This window comes from Protopterus annectens, chromosome 6.part0 (assembly GCF_019279795.1).
Source record: "Protopterus annectens isolate FY-2018-M chromosome 6.part0, PAN1.0, whole genome shotgun sequence".
NCBI classification, from domain to species: domain Eukaryota; kingdom Metazoa; phylum Chordata; order Ceratodontiformes; family Protopteridae; genus Protopterus; species Protopterus annectens.
The window spans coordinates 944,805,333-944,830,848 of NC_056737.1; the positions used below are offsets into that span (position 1 = coordinate 944,805,333).

General features: G+C 37.5%; 1 protein-coding gene across 2 annotated transcripts in view; it reads right to left on the bottom strand.

Moving 5' to 3' along the window:
- Nucleotides 1–25,516, bottom strand: part of LOC122804626 (alpha-1-antitrypsin-like) — a 161,950-nt gene that overhangs the window by 110,397 nt on the left and 26,037 nt on the right. For both annotated transcript variants that reach the window (XM_044074598.1, XM_044074597.1), the window contains exon 3: nucleotides 6,822–7,533. In XM_044074598.1, coding sequence (XP_043930533.1) covers nucleotides 6,822–7,533 — 712 coding nt within the window. The remainder of the gene's footprint in view (nucleotides 1–6,821; nucleotides 7,534–25,516) is intronic.

Consider the following 25,516-nt stretch of genomic DNA (forward strand, 5'->3'; position numbering starts at 1 on the left):
GGATAGTTACTTAGTTTTCTGTTTCTTTTTTGTCAAGAAAATGAGGCAGACTACTCCAAATTGAACTGTAGGTAGTTTTTGAGCTAATGGGTGTTCGGTATGGGGTATTGTCTGTCATGGTTGTTCTACTATGAGCTGCAGACACAGTCGTATACATTACTGTCAAGCAAGCAGGGAAAAATCTCAAGGACAGAAATAATCATGGACAATCAGGGACAGTGCTAAAATATTATACTATTAACTTCAAACAGTAGCAGAATCCGACAATGTGAATTATTATATACTTTCTGAAGTAAAATAATTCTATATCTCATTATTTATTACATGTACTTCATTACCTTTTCTGCTGCAACAATCACCAGTTGTACTAGGGATTAAAAGGGACAAAGCTAAATTTTGAGCCAAAATCAGGTATGTCCATGAAAATTAGGGAAAGTTAAAAGGTATACTGCTATACTATACATCAGGTGTAATGCACACCTTACTGAGTGGAGAAATTACATTAATCTGTACTACCTTTTCATATACCTGCTGTGCTTGTCTGAGTGCAAAAGTTTACAGTATGATGACAACATGCTTCATCATACAACAGTGATGTGGCGTTTCCATTTCTATTGGTTTCAGTAAATTTAATTTTAGCATTGTTATTCCACATAATGCATTAGTCAAAATTAGTTAGGCTGATGTGATGTCCTTCGGTACTAGATTCAGAACAGAAGAGATCCAGCTATGGGATATTTTACAAATGTACATAAAACTACAGATATCAGTGTGCAATGACTTGCTGCACATTAAGTTAAGGCAGTATTTGAATGTGTTTTCATGTAGCCACTCCTTGTGAAAACAGGAAGTGACATTTTAAGCCAAGGCATATGATAATAACAGACAAGTTGAGTTTGTCAAGGGAGGATATTCCTATAAATGAAGGAGAGAACAATGGACGTAATAACGCATGCCATTAAAAGTAAAACTAATTAAAACTTTAAAAACAGATAAATAAAGAAATAATTCATTTTCTAGTCTCCAATTCCAAAAAATACAGATGTTATAATAATGTTTGTAAGACATCACATTATGTAAGTGTATTCAAAACAAGCAATGGTAAATGAATAATTTGTTGTCTAGTATGACTTGCACACATTGTATTGCACCATGTTAGGTTACTACATTGAGCACTGGTGAAAGTAGCCTGGTGAGGTTAAGAGTTATTTTTAGTGGCGGATCATCGCATGTACTCTTGCCGTAGAGGAGTATTGTACTGCAAATTGAGGCTAGCATGTGTATAGGCATGCATGTATCCTTTGCCATGGGGAAAATTGCTGATATGTTCAGGCTGGTTGCAGTAAAAGTCTTCAGAAATCATTGCAAGGCTGACACGTATTGGAACACCGTCATACCATGTCTACACATGTGATCAGATGTGGTTCTACCTTATTGGATTGTGTGTGCCTAAACTGTCATGTCGTTGGTATGTATGGCAATTACACCTTTTTGAACATAGTCTGAAAAGGCCTGCAGTTGTATGGCTACTACAGATTGTTTTACAGATATTAAAATTATGTATTTATTTATTTGATATGTTTTATTTGTAATTTCAGAATGAAATTTTGCAGTGCATATGTTTGCACAAATAAGAATTATACTGGCAGCTGTAACAGGTTTCCAAATAATCCTAAACTTAGGAAAGTTTGGATAGAGACAAAGAGATGCAAAGACTGGCAGATAGTGGTACAGTGAGTGCTTCTGTATGGCACAGAAACCTGAGCAGAGAAGGTAGAGCAGATTAAAAAGCTTGAGGTGGTCGAGATGAAATGTCTGAGTGGCAGGATGTACACCATACGACAATGGGGAAATCAGAGCAGAAGTTAAATTAGCCCCAGTTGTGGCGAAGGTCATGGAAGATGGATTACTATCGTTTGACCACATGTGCAAAGCAGAAGATAATTTGATGAAAAGAATTATTGCAAGAAAGGAAGAAGACAAGAGGAAAGGAGGACATCCAAAAAAAGAGATGGATTGCATCAGAGAAGACTGGCGACAATTCAAAGAAGGTGGGGCAGTGTCACTGACTTGAGGCAGGGGGTGCCATAACCTGGCTGAATGTAGAAAAATGGGAAATGGGGTTGATGTTAATGATGACTGACTACTCATGATAACTACTCAATGACTCACAAATCTTCACTGACCTGCAGTCCTCCCTCCTAATGAAACTGGAATCTACATACAACAAAATCGCTAAATTTGCCTCAGGACAATCCTAACACTCTTATCACTGTATTGCCCTCAAAAACTTAAACTTGCTAGAATTTCCTCACCAATTACTCTTTACCCAACTTCAGATCATACATACAATACAGTACCAACCCTCCTCCTGCCCTGATATTGCCTCTCTTGTCTCCCTTTATACCCTCCAAGGTCTCTCCGTAGCCCTGACCAAAACCTCCTCCAAATCTACAAACCCAAAAACAAAACAGGCCAAAAATTTTATACCTACATCCCAGCTTTAGCTTGGAACAGACTTCCCTTAGAAATCAGGAATATTAATCATCAACAAAAATTCAAGGTTTCTATAAAAAATATCTTAACAGTTCTTGGATCTGTCACTGCAATCACCCTCCATGTCTGTCTCCTTAGGCGCTTATCCTCCTCTCGAACCTGTCTCTGTAATAACCCTCCTTGTGTGTTTTTCACTTCCAAAAAATTCTCTGCCACCCAAATCTCCCTCGTTTGTGTCATCTCTACTCACTGGCTGAATTTTCAACTCCTCACTGCTACTCAACTAACATAAACCCTCAGCTATCTCCTACCTTTGTTTCTACATAGGTAACCTGTCTTTTTCTCCATCCCTCACACTCCTTTAATCAGTTCTACACCTACAGGGTTTGTACTGCTCAACTTCAGTTATATATGATTGCTTATAATTTCTAATGTAAATATTCTGTATTCCAGTTATATATGATTGCTTATAATTTCTAATGAAAAATATTCTGTATTCCTCCTTTAGATTACTTAGTGTTTCTGTGTAATTTACTGCATAATTTAGAATATACTTTCTTTAGATAATTCTTTTTATCTTCTGTATCATTGTACTTTTTATACTATGTTTGTAAACATGTGTAGAGCTTTTCTCCCCAAGCCTCCACTGAAAAGGGGCTTCTGCCCAGTCGGACTAACCTTGTCAACAAATGTCAAATACATAAATAAAAATAAATAAATGTATACTGTTTGGTTGTATATTTATGCTACACTGTTATGTGCAATCTGTATAATCTGATGTTCATCTTTTTGTCACATTTGGTAGTCACTATTGTTTTCAGTCAACTTTTCATGATATAATCATAGCTATCATCCTCGCTCCATATATGAATATATCAAATGTATAATGTATAAATACCGTAAAACACACACACACACACACACACACACACACACACACACACACACACACACACACACACACACACACACACACACACACACACACACACACACACACACACACATGCACACAGATACACTGTTCCCCTACACACACACACAAATACACTTACAGATAACAGGCTGTCCATTTGGGTTGAGGCCAATCATTATTGTAGCGTTGAAGCCCATACACAGTGTAACCATATTTTGTAGGGCCATGTCGAGAGCAACAGTGTAAGTGGTCAAAATCACATTATAGAAGGTAGACAGTGATGAAATCAAACCCCTGTATTCAGTTTTACTCTTTTTTTGCTAAAAGGTCAAACTAGAATGGAAATTATGAGACCCATTCTTTAAATAAAATTATTGTCATTTGTGCTGAAGGAAGACAATGTGGCAATACCCTTAAATTTAGTGTTGACAGCTGCATTGACTCGTTCACACCTGCTAGCAATCAATTAATGAGATGTTGAATTCCTAATTGTTGGCAGGCTGGGCATGAGTTGATTCAATATCAGAGTGACAGTAAATTTAAATGTGAAAAAAAATGTTTAAACTGAAAGTGCCTTACTCGTTCAGTTAAGCTAAAATTCTGAAAGATAAATTCATTAATTATGGTCCTGAATGCTGTATGTTTAGTACTGTGATTAAGTTACAGTGACCGGGGACACCAATCATAAGAAAAAGGGGAAAGCGTATGGGTTGTATTTCTCTGCAGAAATGGGGTACATCCTCCTGTGGCACACCCTTTTTATAACCCTACTAATTTATGGCCTCAGTATAAAAAGGAAAGTTAGACCTCCACCTTTCAATGCAAGCAGCTTATTGCACTATAACACCCCTATCATCCATTCCACCAGTGTTCATGATTCATTTTAAGCTTGGAAGGTCAAACAATTATTCTTGTTTGAAGAGCTGGGGCTCATTCCAAAACAGAGAAATCCAAAACTTGTATCAGCATATAATGACCTTAGAGAGACAGGATTTTTGGAATAAACATGGAATCTGAATTGAGCATTGGATGCCCCTTCCAGATACCCTCCTACAAGCATGACCTCATGGAAAAAATAAAAGTTAGGCCCAGCTGCTAGTTTCCTTGTTTTCTCTGATAATGTTGATTTACCGTTGCACCCAGATATCATAGGAGTGGTATCAGGTAAAAGAAATGTGATGGAAAGGACAGGAGCTGTGAATGAGCGCGTCTTCTTAAGCAACGTGGCATTACTGAAACCCAAAATAATTACATTCCCAAGGTTACACACCTGACATTCTCAAACTTGCAGGGGAGGAGAGAACTACAGGAATATTATCTGTAAGTAATGGCAGTTGTACATCTTGTGGTAGTTTAAGTGTGGACCTAGAGTATTAACTGATGCAATTTCCCCTACCAAAACAAAAGTCCTAACGTGCTGCATTGGTACTAATTTCAAGATTGTTAGATGCCTCTAGCAGAAAAGCAGAAGTTCTACAACTATTTCATGATTTTTATTTTTTTTTTCTAACTTGATTTTATTTAATACTGCTTTTCTTATTTATGTTTACTGACTGTTTAACTCAGTACATGTAAACAGTAACAGGGTACAACAAACACATATAAACTATTTCCTTGTAGGATGGTTGCGCTATGAAGTAAACATTGCAAGATAGATCGAGCTAAGTTAGAGTGTTCACTATTTAGTACCCCAAAATTCCTGCAGTGGAGGCCCATGGGATATGTGCAAATTGCATATAAATATTCATATGTATAGCTTGGCCGAATTTCACTTGCAGGGTTCACTGATCAGTTTCTCTGTGTGACCTTTTTTCATTTTGTTTTGAATGGCTACACTATGAAAGACTGCAAAGTAATCAATGGAAAAATAACTCAAGGGATTAAAACTGATCAAAGATTAAAATTAATATTACATGTGCTGCATTGACTCAGATTAAAACAAATGCGATTTGCAGAGGGTAAGTATCTTATGCATCAGCAAGTGGAAAACATTCTACCAATACCCCCAAATGTGTACATATCAAATCTGTGGCCATGCAACATTAGAGAAGGGGAAACCTCCTGAAAACAATGCACAACAGTCTTGTTCATTCACTTGTTTAAATCCAACATAATCAAGTAGATAATGTATAACAGATAGAGGATTGAGAAAACACAGGACAACCATTTCAAAGTTAGTTGAGGTCTGTGTTTGAAAATGTTATTTGTTTTTCTAAGAAAATATTCAGACTTTTACTTATTCATTAAGGTACTGGGCATTTTTTAGAAATATATCATTCTAGTATTTCCTTATATGTACTTATCTGTATTATCATTGTGTTAGCTAAATGGTAGATACTGTTTTCCACAATGGAAAGTGTTCCCGTAATTCTGGCCAAATGTGTACTCCAAACAAAGAAAAAGAGCTGAGTAAAATGTAAAGGAAACAGATATCAAAATGAGATGTCCTGGGTGTAGAGAAGCCAATTAAGATTGCTAGAATTGTGATAGGCAGAAAAGAGAAAATGGACGAATTGCAATGCAAATGATTTCCCTGAACAATTTTTTCCATATTACATCAACTTTTCCTCCAGTTTCTAAAACCTTTTTTTTCAAACTTTCTATTTTGAATTGTCTAAAAATGTATGGTCCCCTTAATTAGTTAGGGTATCTTTCAACAAATTAACTCTCCAAAACTTAATGATTCTCTAAAATGTCCACATTTTCACACTCAGTATTTGGTTTGCAAATCTGAAAAATTGCTGCCTATGACTATGATAACATTAGAATTGGCCTTTTATATGTTTCCCACGTTTTGCTTAAATGTTTGAGATCGTATTTTTCCAGCATGCATAAACACTCACTGACAAACACAACATGGGAAAAGTTATGTAAAGATCCAGTCACCATGGTATAAATTTGGTATCTGGGAAGAAACCAGATTACCCAGCAATTCCGGGATATACAGACATTGCACAGAAGTCATCCGAGCTAAGAGAAGACCCAGGGAATCCAACATCAGCCAGCAATTATTACTACTAATCTACCATTCCACCATACACTATGTCACATTTGCGTAAGTTAATTAGAATCTTTGTCATGTTGTAAATCACAGGTCTGCATGTAAGTTAGATCAATTTATTTACTCCAAGCTAAATAATAGGTTTGTATTACTTTGTAGAATGTAATACATCACTACTAAAATGCCACATGGAAACAAAGTTATTGGAGAAGATATTAAGACAATGAACCCTTGATCTTGAGCTATTTTAATGAAGGATGCCTGTGACAGTCAGCTAAAGAAAAAATATTCATTATTCAATTTTTTTCTTTTCGGATGATTCTGTATAGTAAATCTGATATTGCATGATTTCTCATTATTTGGAAAACAGCAAACATAAATTTCTCAATTTGATTTGATTCTTCTTACCTTGGAACATTATGTAACTAACAAGAAGTACTACAGTCTCTGGGTCAACTTCCTGTAAAGCCTTGATAATTTTACCATGCGTCTTCTTCTCAACAAATTCATTGATCTGCTTTACAGCTTCTTCCTTATTTTTAAAGTCAGTAGAAAGTGCACTGGCTGCATAATATCGCTGCGTATCATCTAGAAATGTGGGTAGAATCTCAGCACCTTCTCTTACAAAAACAGCATTTCCATTGAACAGATGCACCTCATCAGTTCGATTGTTCAGTGCATCGAGCGCTTCTTCAAAATTTTGATGTATCTCTGTGTCACTGCTGTCTGTCACATTAAAGCATAATCCTTCTTGTATCTGAGTCAGGGTATCAAATCTGGCACCCAGAGACAGCATTCCAAAAGCAGATGAGATACTAAAGGGAGAGAAAAAGATGTTCTTGGAAGCCCAATCTGGTTTTGAAGCAACAAGTTTAAATAATTTGGATCCAAATTCAAAATTGTTAGAAGCTATTGCATGATAGGAGAGTACCTCTTCTGTGTGTGGCTTACGATTATGTCTAGCGGCATTGGGATGATGAAGAGAATGACGATGGGAATGACGCCGATGATGCTGAGCATGACGATGATGGCCAAGTTGATGGTCTCCATTTATACCAGTAACCAAGAAGATTACAACTGCACACAAGAAAATACTCTTTTCCATCTTTATGTAGTAAATCTGTAAGTAAATAATAGACAATGACATAGTTTGGCTAATACAAAGACATTGACAATTTACAACATATTTCTTATGCCATTCTGTTTGCAGTTCTTCAGCAGTAGTTAGACAATGTGATTTGTGGCCACTAGCGATCATTTAGAGTTCTGTAATTGCTCAGTGAAACCATATTATGCAATTTGTCTCTTGAATTCTCCAATGTACAAAGTCACTCCCCATGAAGAAAGACTTTACTTTATTAATTTTGACATTAAAGATTGCCAACATTTAGAGGCATGTTTACATGTTTAAATGAAGCAGCCACTATATTGTTATAACTCAATATTATTCCTTTCTTACAATGTCAGGCATGGTTAATAATTATAACACAACAAATAAAGATAAAAAACAAACAACTATATGGCTAGTGAAAAAAACAAAACACAAAGTTGCACACAATAAAAATTTAATATACAATACTCTAGCACCTCAGCAAACATGCCTTCTTAGAGTTAGTATCAAAATAACTCTACAGTTAAATAGAAAAATCAAAAAACAGTCATCAATTAAGCAATTAAAAAATTAAAACAATCCAATTATAGACACTTTATTACAAAAAGGTTTTCCAATCACAATCTTTATTCAACCCCTGAGGCAACAATGTGCCAAATTTCAATATACGAGTCAGAAAAAAGGGAGCGCTACACCATAGACATAAAAACAACTAAGAACTTTAATAACAAATCAAACAGGATAAGTGCTTTTGGCGTGTAGGTTCATAGGTTCATAGGTTCATACTAGGCTATCTGCCCTAGGGCATTTATAAGCCTAGCCAGAGTGTGTTTGGCTTTTGCCACCCATTTCAAATTAATTTTGCTATGCCCTTTTTCGAGGTTAGTATACTGTGCCTCTGTCTAACAGTGACACAGAAGTGATACCCGGCGTAAACCTATGATCTCCCATCCACTCATCAAGATTCTGCTTGAAGAGAGTCAATGAGGGACTCTGCCTAACCTGGACTGGGATTTTATTCCAGAGTGAAGGGAGCCTCCAGGTTATGAATCTGTCCCTCCAGCATGTCCTATTTATTTCAGTGCTGAGGTTCGAGTCTCTCGAGCACATAGCTCAATGGGATTTGGATTTTCTGAGGTGCAGCATGTCCATTAATTCCGGGTTGGACATGGCTTTATACGTCAGGCACAGATCGCCTCTGAGCAGGCGGTATGCCACTGAGTAGAGCTGGAGTTTCTTTAACCGGGCAGCATATGGCATCTGTTTGAGCCCTTTGATCCTCTTGGTGAGGTACTTTTGGGGTCTTTCCAGTTGCTGCAGGTGTCTGGTAAGGTACATCCCAAAAGGGGCATTGTACTCAATTATGGGCCTGATGAGGGATGAGTAAAGAGGCACAATGACCTCCCCTGATCTAGATGTGAATCCCTTCATGATCAGGTGGGCTATATAAAATGTTTTTCTAACCACTTTGGCCACGTGGTTGTCAAATGAGAGATTGCTATCAATTTGGGTCCCCAGGTCCCTAATTACTTCTTCTGTACTTAATGGATTACCACCTATGTGGTAATTTGTGAGCACTTTGTTTTTGCCAAAGGGGATGACTATACACTTTTTGGCATTTAGCTTGAGGCCAAGGCTCTGGCACCAGTTGTCTGTTTCTATGAGGCCCTTTTGGAGGATGCTTGTGTCGGATGGAGAGTCGATTATGGCACCCAGTTTGCAGTCATCTGCGAACTTCGTCAGCCACAGTTCTTCCATGTTGGCCTGTACCTCCGAGAAATATATACCGAACAAGAGAGGTCCCAGGACTGAGCCTTGTGGGATGCCACTTGTAACTGGTTTGGTGTCTGACATGGCTCCAGCAATTCTAACCATGTGGGTTCTGTTCTTGAGCCAGTTTGCAAACCATCTAGTGACACAGGGTTTTATATTTAAGCTGGTGAGCTTATCTATAATGCCCGAGTGGGGTATTGTATCGAAGGCTTTTGCGAGGTCCAGGTAGGCTGTGTGGACCGCCTTCCCCTCGTCAATGGTCTTGCTGACTATTTCAAAGAAATTGACCAGGTTTAAGAGGCAGGATCTGCCCTTAACAAAGCTGAACTGGGTAGGATCCAGTGTCTGTAGGTCCCCAATATCTTTATTTTTGAGGTCTATGATGATCCTTTCCATAGCTTTGCAGGCCAAGCTAGTCAGGCTTATGGGGCGATAGTTTCCAGGATCCATTGAGGCACCACCTTTGTGGAGAGGGACCACTGTTGCTGTACGCCACTGTTTGGGTACATATCCTGTAGTAAGGCTGAGATTGAACAGTAGTTTTATGTTTGGGTTTAGCTCTTCTTGGAGTTCATGTAGGACGCAGCCCAGGACACTGTCTGGTCCCATTGATGCTGTGTTTTTTGCTTTGGAGAGGGTAGCTCTTACCTGAGCATCTGAGATGTCAGAGGGGCAGCACTCTGCTGGGATAGATATTTGCCCTTTTGGTGGGGAGGGGGGGAGAAGTTTGTGCTGAACCTGTCAGCTAGGATGTTGGCAACGTCTGTGGGTTCAGTGTATTTTTTGTCATTTTGGACTAATTCTGAGCATACCTGGGAATTCCCACCCAGGTTCCTAACATAACTAAAGAAAGCCTTGTGATTATCCTTAGTGTCCTGTGCAATTTTTCTTTCGAAGCAGGCCTTAGATGATTTTATAAGTGCCCATAGTTTTTTGCTAATACTGATCAGAGATGCCTTTCCTTTTTGGGATTTTGCTCTATCATGTAGTAGCTTCCTCCTTCTATTGTATAGTTTGTTTATGGCTGGGGTCCACCAGACAGGACATCTGCCTTTGGAGGATTGGGTCTTGGTTTTATTTGTAATTGCATGATCCATGCATTCCTGAAGGTGTTCATAGAATGCGTTTATAAAGGATTCTGCGGTCTGGGCCGTATTTTCCACAGGCCCGGGGGCTTTGAAGGATTCCACCTCAGTTTTGAGGAGTGTAAAATTTGCTTTAGAGAAGTTTTTCACTGTGGTTTTCTGGGCAGGGGGTGGGGTCGGGATGTGAATATCCCGTGAGATTAGTTTATGGTCTGATCTTACCAGTGAGGGATACACTTCTGGTCTGGAGCATAGAGTCCATATGTTGGTGATGATCAGGTACAGTATGTTTTCCCCTCTTGTGGGAGTGGTAACAAGTTGTTCCATAGCATTTGAGTTTATAAATTCTAGGAACCTTTGGGCTAGGGTGTTGGAGCTAGAGTAATGCTCCCAGTCTATGTTTGGGTACTTGAAGTCGCCCAATATAATGGTGTTTGGAGAGACCTTCATATTTTCCACTGTTCTCAGGAAGGCCGAGTGGGGTTCCTGTGTTTGGGAGGGTGGTCTGTAGCAGGCTATAAACTGGAAGGCAGTTTTACCCACTGTTAGTTGCACATGGATAGTCTCTGATGCTTCGTGCTGTGCCATCAACCTGGAGGTGTGGGTATCTTTGACAAATATTGATACTCCCCCTCCTTTTGTGGTTCAGTCCAAGTTATGGGGCTGAAAAGCATGGTATGAGATATAACCTGGTAGTGCTGAGATGCTCTCAGGAGCCTTCAACTAGGTTTCTTTTACTGCACAGATATCTATGTTCTCCATGCTAAGGAGAGGTTTGAGTGTGTGCATCTTGAGGTTTAGACTTCTGGCGTTGAGTAGCATTACTCTTAGTTTCTTATCCCTTGTGATACCTATGGAGGTGGGTTTGTCTTTTGAGCCTTGCCTAAAAAAGGCACTATGGGGGTAGCAAGAGCCTTTGCCAATATCCGAAAGCCCAGGTGTGACAGGTGAAAGCCGTTCCTAGCGAAGCATCGTGGCTTGTCGAGCATGTCATCTCAGGCTGACAGGCATTGGATCCCCTTTGAATGACACCAATACTTAAGCCAATTGTTGAAATTGATCATCTTGTCTTCATATTGTGGCATCATTCTTGGTGAGGATAAGATGCTACTCAAGGTCAGGCTCATACCGGCCTGGGCTACATGCTCAGAGAGCTCCTCTATGTCTCTTTTCATGTAGTCCAGGGAGGTACGTCTCAGGTCATTCACACCAGCATGGACAATGACTGAGTGACCTGAGTGCTTGTGTTATGTGCCGGATCCTAGCGCCCGACAGGCAGCTCACTGTGACCTTCTCCTTGTTCAGCCTGGTGAGCAGGACGTCAGTGTGTCTGACAATAGTCACCTCTTACAAGTGTATCAGGTGTGTTGTTTAGCCTTAAGGGCTGGACTGTTCAGCACACTGGCTTTGTGAGCTATGTGTTGCATGTGTTTTGTTTTGGGGTAGCGGTTGCTTGGGTGTCTGCTTTGGAGGTCTCCGCTGCTTAGGCAGATTTTTATTTAGAGACTCCGTGTATGTTTTTGTGTGTTTATGTGCTTGGTTTGCTGTCATGGTAGGTCTATGTGAGACTAGAATTGTAGTGAATGTGGTTTCCTTCGCCTCCTGACTGGTTACGCCAGTACTGAGTTGAGAGAGCTTACCCTCCAGTTTGGCTATATGGTTGCATCTCTCACATGTGTTGGAATTGGTTGGGAGGAGGAGAGGGTTGTCTGTGTACATGAGGCAGTTGTAACATTGCCTCAGGATTCACAGATTCACCAGCTGGACCAGAGAGGAGATTGACAACTGACCTTTGGACATGCTAGAGTAGTATTGGGAATTCCTTTATAATTGAAAAAAGGGCCAGTGGGGAACAAGGTACTGAAGGGGAGTTTGTGAGGGTGTAGTGCTTTTAATTTTTTAGTGCTGACTTAGTGAGCAAATGCCAGGTAACTTAAATGCAATGTGTTACAGGTAACTTAAATGGAAAAACGACAAACAGTAACTTTCTTTCAAGTGAAACAAGGAAATAAGTACAGTAAGCAATGCAGATATCACTAGGGATCCACAGAAGCGCTGAAAAGCCGCGTTTTAGGTGGAATTAGTGTTTCAGGGAAATAACAAGCAAACAAACAACCAGCATACAAACAAAGCTAGATTCAGCAGGCCTGGATCTAGTCTATGCTACAGCCAACAAAGTGTACCAATTTCAGTAAGAAACAGTTCAAATATGCAGGCACTATAAGCCTTTAACAAGAAATTCCCAGCTCGGAAGGGCAGAGTCCAACCCTCAATCAGCACCATTGTCTTAGGACTAGAATAGTGTCCCTATGGTATATATATATATATCCTTTGAATATACATAGTCTAAGGGTCATCCTGTGGTTCTCCAGCGTCCAATTGTTGTTTAAATGCTAGTGCATTGATGCTGTGGCTTGTTTATAGCCAGCGACCATATATTTTGACAAGTTTAGCTTGTTGTCATGATGTTTGCTAGCTGTGGCTGAATACTGATGAAATATCTTTCACTGATGTTCACTTAGACCCGTTAGGGACTACTAATATTCGTTGATGTTATTGGTTATTGCAACATCCAGCAAAATGTATATTTGAAATTATGCCTGGAAGTTGAGTTCTCAGCTCCTTTATATGCCTTGATGGAAAGTGAATATTCTTGCCATACTAAGTAGTGCCTGAATTATTGCATTTATTTATTGCTTGTTTTATACATGCACTTCGTCCTGATTATGATCGTGACTATCTATATAGTCAATGGAATGCCGCATGGTTACGTTAATGCTTGATTGCGTTGAATATTGTTATTCTCATGCTAAGGCTTTGCTCATAAATATAGTGAGCACGCCTTTTGATTAGTTTTCTTTGTAGGCATGAGTTTTATTGACTGTGGCTGAAAACATGGAGGAACATCATATGTCGGTACTTATACAGAATCTTTGAGATCCGTTTGTGATCGTGTTTTCTGACTATTATAATATTTTGTATAATATATATTTGGATTGTTAACCTAGAATCTTGGAAAAACTTCTTCTGATCCCTATGCTTTGTTTGGATATACAATTGTTTACATCGTTGCAAGAGTGGCCTTTTTTCATTTATATGATCCATATTTTACTTTTATTCATCTATATACTGCTTAGAATAATGGTAGGATATTATCTATGCTCTATTAGTCGACAGAGCGCTTCACCATCCTTGCATAGTGTAAGATCCAGTATAGGACTTATGTTATATATACATTAAGAGTGATTTCCTATGGCTCAGCTATATTACGTTACTGTGCTTGGTGTAGACACATAGTATTCTCTATATGTGTTTTTATATTTTTTGAATTTATGAAATGTTTATTTTTCATTATCCTTATCATGCTAAAATAGCATTTATTGATATGAACATTAGTTAGAGAATATATAGGTTGTTATTTAACTATTATCTTGGGAACGCATTAAGACTGCTGATGATTTTTATAGCAAGCGTTACACCAAGAGATGACCGAGATATAAGCAATGCCGTTTTTTATATGCTATGGCTATATCGGCGTTTCTAAAGTTGTTTGCTTTCCATGGAATTAACTAATTGTGCAACGAAAAACTGGAATAACTATTAGCTGCTTTGGTCCATCCCTGATAATAAGTCTAGGTTGCTTTATTTAAAACAGTACAATGCATATTATTTAATACATGCAGTTTTGTACAATTTAAATTTGATGCGCTACATTAGATGTTTATAGATTGTTGTTGAGATAAGTGCTATTAGTTTTATAAGTCATGATACTTTGCTATTGTATATATAGAACTGTTTTAAGTCATGAAAAATGTTTTCAGTACATTTGTAACCTAGCGTTTAACTTGCTGACTGAAGTAATACAAATGATGGGTGTTTCCATCTTAGCAATTATGTTTTAATTAATTGAAAAATTGACAATTGTTTTTCTTAATTGATGGTTGGTTTTACTATATAAAGGGTGTTTATTTTGTGTAAGTTATAACCTGATGAAGCGCATATTTATGCGTGAAAGCGCTTGTTTGTTTTAAAATAAAACTTCAATTTTTATTTATCGTGGTGGTTCCTGGCAGTATTTCTTCATGACCTTTGGACATGCTAGAGTAGTATTGGGAATTCCTTTATAATTGAAAAAAGGGCCAGTGGGGAACAAGGTACTGAAGGGGAGTTTGTGAGGGTGTAGTGCTTTTAATTTTTTAGTGCTGACTTAGTGAGCAAATGCCAGGTAACTTAAATGCAATGTGTTACAGGTAACTTAAATGGAAAAACGACAAACAGTAACTTTCTTTCAAGTGAAACAAGGAAATAAGTACAGTAAGCAATGCAGATATCACTAGGGATCCACAGAAGCGCTGAAAAGCCGCGTTTTAGGTGGAATTAGTGTTTCAGGGAAATAACAAGCAAACAAACAACCAGCATACAAACAAAGCTAGATTCAGCAGGCCTGGATCTAGTCTATGCTACAGCCAACAAAGTGTACCAATTTCAGTAAGAAACAGTTCAAATATGCAGGCACTATAAGCCTTTAGAAGAAATTCCCAGCTCGGAAGGGCAGAGTCCAACCCTCAATCAGCAGTTCCCAACTTAGAAGGATGTAAGCTACTTGTCCTGCCACCACAGTGCAGGCCACAAACCTTCCTAATGTAAAACAACTGGTCTGAAGTCCAAGTGCTTAATCCAAAAGACTTAGAATGATAGCTACACTTTAATCAAGTTACTACCAAGCAGTAATAAATACAATTGAATACTTTAAAGAATGCCTGGATTAGTGCTCAAGTTATACAAACAAAGCTAGATTCAGCAGGCCTGGATCTAGTCTATACTACAGCAAACAAGGTGTACCAATTTCAGTAAGAAACAGTTCAAATATGCAGGCAATATAAGCCTTTAACCAGAAATTCCCAGCTCAGAAGGGCAGAGTCCAGCCTCTCCTCCCACAAGAGTGCAGACCACGAACCCTCTTAATGTAAAATAACTGGCCCGAAGCCCAAGTGCTTAAACCCGAATTAATACACTTTTAGAATAACAGACACTGAGCCCTCAATCAGCAGTTCCCATCTTAGAAGGATGTAAGCTACCTGTTCTGCCACTACAGTGCAGACCACAAACCTTCTTCATGTAAAACAACTGGTCTGAAGCCCAAGTGCTTAAATTAAAAGGCTTAGAATGAGTTACACCAAGCAGTAATAAATACAATTGAGTACTTTTAAGATGACACAAAAGCAAAATAAAGTTAAATAGATCTGAAGAAGGCACACGCCGAAAGCGCTTATCCTGTTTTTTTGTTTTGTTATTAAAGTTCTTAGTTGTTTTTACATCTATGGTGTAGCACTCCCTTTTTTCTGACTCTTATTCTGTGGTTTTGGAGCATTCTTCAGTGGTGTTCTTTTGATTTTGCTACAAATTTCAGTATAAAGACTGTTTCTTTATACAGCAATATGTTTTTTAACAAAAGCATTTAAGAGACATCAAAAATAAAAAATGTGGATAATCTGGGTCTATATTATAACACTGAAGTTACGGAACATCGAATACAATATGGTCAACACCATATTGTCGAAGTTCCTTAACTTCGAAAATAAAAATCAAAACTTAAAATTTTTACCCTAATGGGTTTGAGCAGGGGGACAAGCCACCCTGCACCTCCCACCTCCACTACTTAAATATACCAGCTCCGAGACCACACTACATTGCAGTAAATGCAAATCTCCCCTTACGCAGATTTCCATTTACATGCTTGAGATTCTGAGCGTTCAATATTCTCGTGCCGACAACGTCAGATTTGACATTGTTGGCTTTCGAGAATATAATATAGACCCGATAATCCAGTGGCTATGCACTTCCATCAGACACACACAGGGGTATATACTGATTTAAAACCTTGTATTCTAGAACAAATTCATGTGAAAGATATTGTGTTAAAAAATATGTTGCTTTATAAAGAAACAGTCTATATATTGATATTTTGCACATTGTTGCCTCAGGACTTGAATAAAGAATGTGATTGGAAAGCCCTTTTGTAATGAAGTGTCTATAATTGGATTGTTTTAATTTTTTTAATTGCTTAATTGATGGCTGGTTTTAGATTTTTCTATTTAACTGTAGAGTCATTTCCTTTTAGTATTAACTCTAAGAAGGCTTGTTTGCCAAGGCACTAGAATATTGTATATTAAATTTTTATCATGTGCAACTTTGCGTTTTGTTTTTATCACTGGCCATATAGCTGTTTGTTTTTGTATGGTTAATCATTATTTCTGCAAACATCTCTCCCGTATCTAGAACTAACAAATCTGATTAATTACTACCTCAACCATTGCAAAATGATGTGTCTGCAAAATATCACCTACCGTGCAAGTATGTGATATATGCAAATTCACATCACTGGAGAGGAATGAGAAGAACAAGAGCATTTATTTATTTATTTATGTACATGAACTATAACCTTTAGTGAAATAGTGTATCACTTCTAGCCATTTGCTACAAAAGCACCCCACTGGTAACAGGTCTGCAGGTTGATGTGGAGTCACCCACTATGATAGGGTGTATACAGTCTGTGAGCCATTTGGCAACCCACCTTACAAAGAAGGGGTTTACATTCAGTTTGCTAAGTTTAGCGGTAATTCCTGAATGTGGGAATGTGTCAAAAGTCTTTCCCAGGTCAAGGTATGCTGTGTGCACAGATTTGCCCTCGTCAATGGCCTTGGTCACACTTTCAAAGAAATCCACCAGATTTAACTGGCAGGATCTGTTCTTCTCAAAGATGAATTGTTTATGACCAAAGGTTTGGAGGTCACCTATGTCTTTATTTATGAGGTCCATAGTGACACATTCTATGGCCTTACAGATGAGGCTACTCAGGCTTATGGGTCTGTGATTCCATGGGTCTGTTGCTAGGACACCTTTGAGGAGGGGAATAACTGTTGCTGTTCTCCGTTCTGCAGGAACAAAGCCTGCGGTTAGGGTATGATTGAAAAGGGTACTCAGTGGTGATGCTAGTTCATGTTTTTGCCTGTTTAGAAGACAACCTGGGATGTTGTATAGTCCCATAGAGGCTGTGTTTTTTTGCTTAGGACAAGGCTTTGAAGATCTGATCTTCAGATATGTAGGCTGGGGGAGAAGTTTGGGGGAAGGTTTGTTGTAAGTTAGGAGTGGATAAGGGAGTGAATTTTATGCCAAACCTATGCACTAACAGGTTTGCTATCTCTGTGGGGTCAGTGTGTGTGATACCTTTGGCCACTAGTTCTGCGCATTCTTGGGTCCTACCCTTTTAGTTATGTGCATAGCTGTAAAATGCCTCATGGTTATCCTTTGCTAAGTTTCTCTCAAAGGAGCCCTTGGAGGATCTGACAAGTTGTCTTATTTGGCTGTAGAGGCTAAGAAGGAGACTTTTCCATTGTTGGGTCCTTGCCTTTGTTTTCTTGCACAGCAACTTTTTGCATTTATTGTAAAGTTTGTTGATGCTGGATGTCCACCATGGTGGCTTGTTTTTACTTGGGGCTCTGGGTTTGATTCTTTCTGGTACAGCCAGGTTTATACACCTATGTAAGTGGTTGTACAGGGCTTTAGTGTAAGCTTCAGTGTAGCTACCACTTTTAGCTTGGGGTGGGGCTTAGAATGCATTTATACCTTCACCTGGGAGGGTATAGTTTGCCTTGATGAAGTTTTTTAGTCTTAATTCATCCTTTGTGAGTTCTGGTGTTAGTGCCAGCTTGAAGGTGACTGATTTGTGGTCAGTTTTAACTAATGAGGGTCTGACACTTGTGGCAGTGCATCTGTCTGACATGTTGGTGAGGACCAGATCCAGAATGTTTGTTCCCCTTATCAGGGTATGGACAATTTTTCCAGGGCATTAGAATTAACAAAGTCAAGGAACTTTTGCTCTTGTGAGTTAGGGCTAGTGTAGGTTTTTCAGTTGATGGTGGGATAATTGAAATCCCCCATAACCAGTGTGTTCAGTCAAATTTGAGTTGTCTCCAGTTTGGTCAAGTAGGCTTCATGGATGTTGTGACCTATGTAGGGGGATCTATAACTGTCTATGACTTGAATGTTGATCTTATCCATGTAACCTGGACCTGGAGTAACTCCATGGTGAATTTATGTCTAATATATATTGAAATATCACCTCCTTTGGTTTTCACACATTCATTTTGCAGTCTAAAGGTGTGGGAAGCATTGTAGCCTTTCAAGGCTGGGGTACTCTCTGAGGCTTCGAAACATGTTTCTGTGACTGCACAGACATCTACATCTTCTAGTGATAGAAGTCCTTCCAGGGAGTACAGTTTTTTATTTAAGCTCCTAGCATTTAGCAGCATGAACCTTATTTTGTTCTGATTGGTCAATTTCACATTGGCAATGTTGTTTTTAAGACCTTGCCTAAAAAAGGCACTGTGGGGAAGGCAAGACCCTTTGCCAGCAGCCAAAAGCCTAGAGGTGCCAGGTACAAACTGTCTCTGACAAAGCAGTGAGATTTATCGACCATGGTTTCCCAGGCTGACAGGAACTGGATCTCCTTTGAATGACAACAAAAACTCACCCAATTATTAAAATCAATCATGTTTTGTTTATACTGTGGCATCATTCTAGGTGAGGGTATTATGCTGTTCAAGGCTAGGGAACTACCTGCCTGGGACACATACTCAGAGAGCTTGACCGTGTCTCTCTTCATATGGTCCAGTGAGGTACATCTCAGGTCATTCACACCAACATGAACTATGACAGAGTCACAGTGGTACTTGCTGCTGAGAGACCTAACTGTATGCATGATCTGATGAATCCTGGCACTGGACAGGCAGCTGACCGTGACTTTCTCCTTGTTCAACCTGGTGAGTGGGACATCTGTGTGTTTCACTACTGAATCTCCAAAGATAAGACAATTTGATGTTTGAATGCTTTGCCTTACTGGCTTGGTGGGTGAGACTTGGTGTTGCTGTGTGTCATGGGTGTTGTGGGGACTGTGTTAGTTGTAGCAGTCTTGTGTTTTAATGGTCTCTGGTGTTTCAGTAAGTTTTTCAAGAGAACCTCCGCTTATATGGATTTATGTGTTTGATGCATGCTATGTGTATGGGTAGTGGTATGTGTATGAGTAGTGGTACTATGAGTATATGTATTGGTGGGTGAGTTGATACCCTTCTCTGTGTTACTGTTTTGAGTGAGAGAGAGCATAGATTCTAGATTCTTAGCTCTGTAATTTGATGGGTAATATTCAATACCATCTTGTATGAATGGCCAGTACCACAGATGTCAGTTTTTTATTAGTAAACTCTCATCTAGTGCTTATTATGTAAACAGCACTTATACTATATAACACTGGAATCATTTTCCATGGGCTCAGCCCATTTATTTGACTGCTGTTTTGATAAGTGCTGTTTATCCATTCATCACTTTGACTTACTGAGTTGCCAGCCTTTTGAAAGGGTCACTGCATCTTATGAACAGGATAGGTACACTGTGCTGTGTAGTCTGTTTACTTGGGATTCTTAACTACAGAAGAGGACCTGTGATCAGTTTTGCTATGTACAGTTACTTTCCTTTTCTTCATGGTTATGCAACCTCAAGATTTGTTATAGTTACACAGTGTAGCAGAACAACACCCTACATGGGATGCACAATGACTTTTGCTCTGCAAAATGGATATATTCAAGGGTTTTTAAATGTTTGAAGTACTAGTTGTTGGATGTGTATAGTTCATCTATGTAGCAGGAGGTCACGTTCAGTATTATGGGGTTAGAGAAAGGCATAATTTAATTTATGTGGGACAGACTTTTTCAAATAATATAAGCTCCTGACATTATTTTTTATTCTTCAAAATCTCAAAACTGTAAGTGCATTCACCAGGTGTATCCCAAGCATATTGAGAGTGTGTCATAAATAGATATTTGTTTGCATATTAATACTAAAATATCTCTTAAAAATAGCATTATCACCTCTCTCTCTCTCTCACTGTTTCTCTCTCCCTTTTTCTCTCTCTGAAGTTGATCAAACAGATCAGAGCTGTCACACAAAGATGTCCCTGCAAAATATTTACAGCAAGAATTTTTATTTTCATTCCTGAAAAATGAAAAAAAAGTTAATCGAAATAGCAAAGTTAAATAATAAACATACACTTAATTCAGATGCCTAAATATTCTAAAACTGAAGCTGCATAAGTCAGATGAATACATATGCAGCAGTGAGAAACACTGTCTGATGCAGTTACAGACAACTGTTTTATGCTATTCTTCTGTTATTCTTATGATTTTTTTTGTTTAGCATTATGTATTAATATTGCTTTGATTTAACCTAAATAGCCACTAAGATAAATAAAGAACAGAGGTGCAGACCATTCTTTTGTAGGATTTATTACGTGCTTTCTTCCCAAATGAAATTACTTCTTCAGAATGCCAACAACATACACAACTCAAGTTAAATACTAAAGCTAGACCATTTTTATTGGATAACTATTTCTCTCCATTAATTAAACAATCAAGTACTTAATAAAATTACTCTGGGTAAAAACAGGTAAAGAATAAAAAATAAACAATACCAAATAACATATACAACCATATCTGAGTTAAGAACAAACACTCATGACATTACATACAATTAAGGCAGCAAGAACTGGAAAAAATTTTTATAATGCAAAGGCAGCTTTTAACTTTAAAATACTACTAATAGACAACATATCATTCAAGTCCGGATATATTGTAGCATTGGTCTTAAGCTGCTATTGCAATTCCTTTTATTCAAGAAAATCATCTATTGATCCACCCCTCTGCCCTAGGTCAACTTGGTCAGTAATTCCAAATTTAAAAGAATGCTTCTCTTATTCACATATATGTCGATATAAAGCATTTTTTTAATATTTTTTCTGTATATCATAGCAATGTTGAATAATTCTGCTTCTAAAGTTGTGTTTTGTCTTTCCCAAATAAAAATAAATACAGTCTTGACACAGGGCCATGTAAACCACATCTTTCATACTACAATAATATTTTTTACCCAATTTAATCACACCAAAGTTAGCAAGCTGCACGCTGCTCATTTTTGTGAATATATTTACACTGTGTGCAGTGAACACATTTTATCCTCCTCCCTTCTTGACCAATATTGCTCTCTCTCTCTCTCCAACAGGTTTTTCAGACAAATATCTTTTTTTTTTTTTATTTTATTTTATTTTATTTTTGTTAACCGGGAAAGTCCGACTGGACAAAGGTCCATTTTCAGCGGAGGCCCGGGGAGAAAAGCTCCATGATACAATACAATATTAGATTAAAACAGTACAAAGCAATTATTAACATTTATAAGTAGTACAGAGGACCATTTACATGGCATGTGATAACTCTAGTAGAATATACAGTCAGTACTCTAGTAGAATATCCAATTAGAACAAATAATACAAATATATATAATTTTTTTTTTTTTGTAGAAATATTAGTAAATATAAAGTTGTAATACATTTATGCTTTAGTATAACCGAGAAGTAAATAAATGCCCATAGTGGCATAAAATAAGATAAAGGTATAGGTAGGATGAAAGTAAGATAAGCACTGTTAGGTATTGTGTTAGTCTAGAAACAGATTAGAGTGTTTTTCAGGTAAGGGATATAGTACAGAACAGTACAAGTGTTGGAATGTTTACTGCTGTTAGATTGATGAAATGTTAGGATGAATCTGTGGGATAGCAGTAGAGCTCAGTAAAGGAAAATGTTATAGTGTAGCATAGTCCTTGCAACTGATCCTTCTTATAAACTATGTGCAGGGCTTGACCTACTACTTTAATATATTCTGGGTCAGTCATAAAAACACTCCAATTCTTCTCAATGATACCCCTAATATCATAAAAATTTATGTTAACGGTATGAATAAGTTCCTTACTAAAGTTGTCACTATAAATATTTTTGTTTCTATTACTAGGTAAAGGTGCAAAATTATTCCTTGTTTCTAACAGGACAAAATACCAGTAGCTCTCTTCCCTTGGGCTTCACAAAAAATATTCTCCAGAAAAAAATCTGGGTACCTCCTTCTCACTTACATGTATTTGAATAGACTACATTGATTCTGAAATTCAGTATCATCAGACACCATTCATGTCGACCTGACACACTGAGGCCTTACTAGTCATCTATCTCTTCAGGTGAACAGAAAGCTAGCTTTTAAAATGTAAACGTTTGTTGGAATAGGTAGGCTTTCCGTAAATGGTAGAATCAAACTCACCTTTACTTTTATTCTTAATAATAATGACATCTATGTAGTTAAAATGATCATTATGAGAAGTCATGGCAAACTTAAAAAATCGGTGGTAGTGTGAAGATATTCAAAAAACTTTATTAGTCTTGAATGAGTGTCAGTCCAAAAAATTATAATGTCATCAATATATCATCCATAAAAGGACCAGCACTTAGCATAGGTGATGTTAAATAAGTAATTTGTCTCCCAATAGGCAAGCACAATGTTAGCAAAAATAAGGGCACATGCTGCCCTCATAGCTACAACCCCTTCTTTTGTCTAAATAGTTGATGTTCAAACACAATAAAATAATTTTTTAGAACAATCTGTATTAATCACCTTAAGATTAAAACCTTATTGTGGTCAAGATCTGAATTCTGGCACAAATATTGATAAAACCGTTTGATTCCTGCAGTGTGGGGGATAACTGAGAAAAGATCTTTAACATCAATAGTTACAAAAATAAGATCATCCTTATATAGATCATTAGAAATCTTAGATAAGAAGTTCCAGGAGTATTTAAAACTGGAAGTATGTCTATCTAACAGAGTACTGGTGTGATAGTCAATAAATCTAGCTATAGGAAAGCTTTTGAGGACTTCCCATCAACAATGTCACTGAAAGGTGGATCAGTAAGGTCCTTCTGTATTTTTGGTATTCCAAAAATCATAGGGTTCCTTGGATTACTAACCTGTAAAAACTATATTCAGAGGGGGAAGTATGCTTGTTAATAAATAAGTCTTCCAGTAATAAATCAATTTTATGATAAGTAATGTTCATCTCATTTATACTAGATTCCTTGTAGGTGTCAGCAAATAACAGTGTGAGCATTTTATTATTATAATCATTTTTGTTCATAATAACAAGCCCCCTCTCCCGTATCAGGTTTCATTACCCTCAAATTATTGTTGTTGCAAATATGTTTTAATAATGCAGCTTCATCGACACTTAAATTTGAATTCACATCATTATCTCTAATTCTTGAACCAAGTAACTTATGAATTTTGGCCTCACATATTTTGTCATAAATAGACACCTTTGGGTGAAGTGGGGGATTAAATATATTAGGTTTCTTGCAACCAATATCAAATTCACCAATACCATGATGGTCTTTGAAACAAAAACCTAAGTTTAGCTTCCTAGAAAAAAGTTTCAAATTAATCAGTACTTCTCCTATCTTAGCCATTTTGACAGGGACAAAGGGCAATCCTTTAAATCAGCACAAGCTCTAGTTAAAAGCTCACCACTATAATTATAGATATTAAAATCACAATTTTTTTTCATGATGAAATCACACACACTTTGTTCTATAATGAATTGTGTGGGTAACTGTCTCACCCTCTCCCTCTCTTCCCTCCCCTCTGACTCCACTGATATTGATTTGTTCTGTTCATTAGTTCTGTTTGATTCCCTGCTCTCTGGTTTGTGAGTCTCTCAAACCGCCACAGAGGAGGATGCACTAAAGAGTCAATAACCTCTGAATAGGGGGTGGTCTGGTTACCAGCTCCATTGTCCAAGTGATGAATTATTTCATTGTCAACAAAATTAAACTTGAATTTATTAGTAGGGGTGGGGGGTATGCTGTGCCTATTTCATATTCCCTTTGATCCCTTAACAGCTTCTCTTTGTTTTCTTGACTTCAAATCTACTAATTAACAGTCAGCCTTCATAAATAATGACAAATATTCATCTTTTTTACTATCAAACACTAAATAAGACCACAAAGAATTGTCTACTTTGGAAATAGTTTCAGACAATACAGTTATTTTCCTTTCATTATCCTTTATCAAAACTTGTAACAGTTCACAGCCATGTCTATTAAATAAGTCAAGTAACTCACTGTAAAGTTCCAAATCTTTTCCCAACCCCGCTGGGTATTTCTACACTCGCTAGCCTTTTGAAACATGTGCCACATGAATACACTCTCTCAGATAACTATTCTCAAGCTGCAATTTCCTATATTTAAAAGTCACATCTTGTAGAGCTTAAAGTTGCTTTTCTACAGTTCCAAATAACCACTAAGTGAATCTCAACAATCTGACATCCATTTACTGAGAAAAATAAAAGTCAGGCTCTGATTTTCAGACATATTATATTACCAAAGCCTTTTGCAGCATCTGTTTTTCTTAGCCAGATAACTCCCCAAGTAAAAAAAAAAAAGTATAAATATATATATATATATATATATATATATATATATATATATATATCGCACACTTACCTTACCTGTGCCCTAAATCTAAAGTACGTCAGTCACTATTGCACACTTACCTACCTGCGCCCTAACCCTAATGTCCGTCACTATCGTATACTTACCTTACTCACGCCCTAACCCTAATGTCCGTCACACTCACACACTTACCTTAACCCGATCCGTAACTTTCGCACCACAGTACAGAAAAAAAATGTTGAAGCCGCAGAAACAGCCAACTGAATTCTTTCCCTCGGAAAGTATTTGAATTTCCGCAGCTTCAACATTTCTATTTTTTGAACTTCCCCGTTTGAGCTTCCAAGACTCGACATTTAGGACGGTTGATTAAATAACAGGAATTTTATATATATATATATATATATATATATATATATATATATATATATATGTATATATGTATATATATATATATATATATATATATACATATATATATATATATATTTCCACACACACATATGTATATGTTAACCATGTAAGCCCCTCGATAGAAGGGAAGATAGAAGTAAAGGTAAAAGGAATCAAACCCTTTATTCTTGACTACATGAGCCAGGTTTTAACAGCTATGATGCTTAATCCGCTGAATTAACTGCCAAATATAAAGTTCTTGCTGGCTATTCTTTTTTTTAAGTTTGTGTTTATCTAGTTATCAGTTTCACATGGTTCGTTTTTTGAATTTTTTTGCACCCAAAACACTTATTCTCTTGTCTTATTAATTC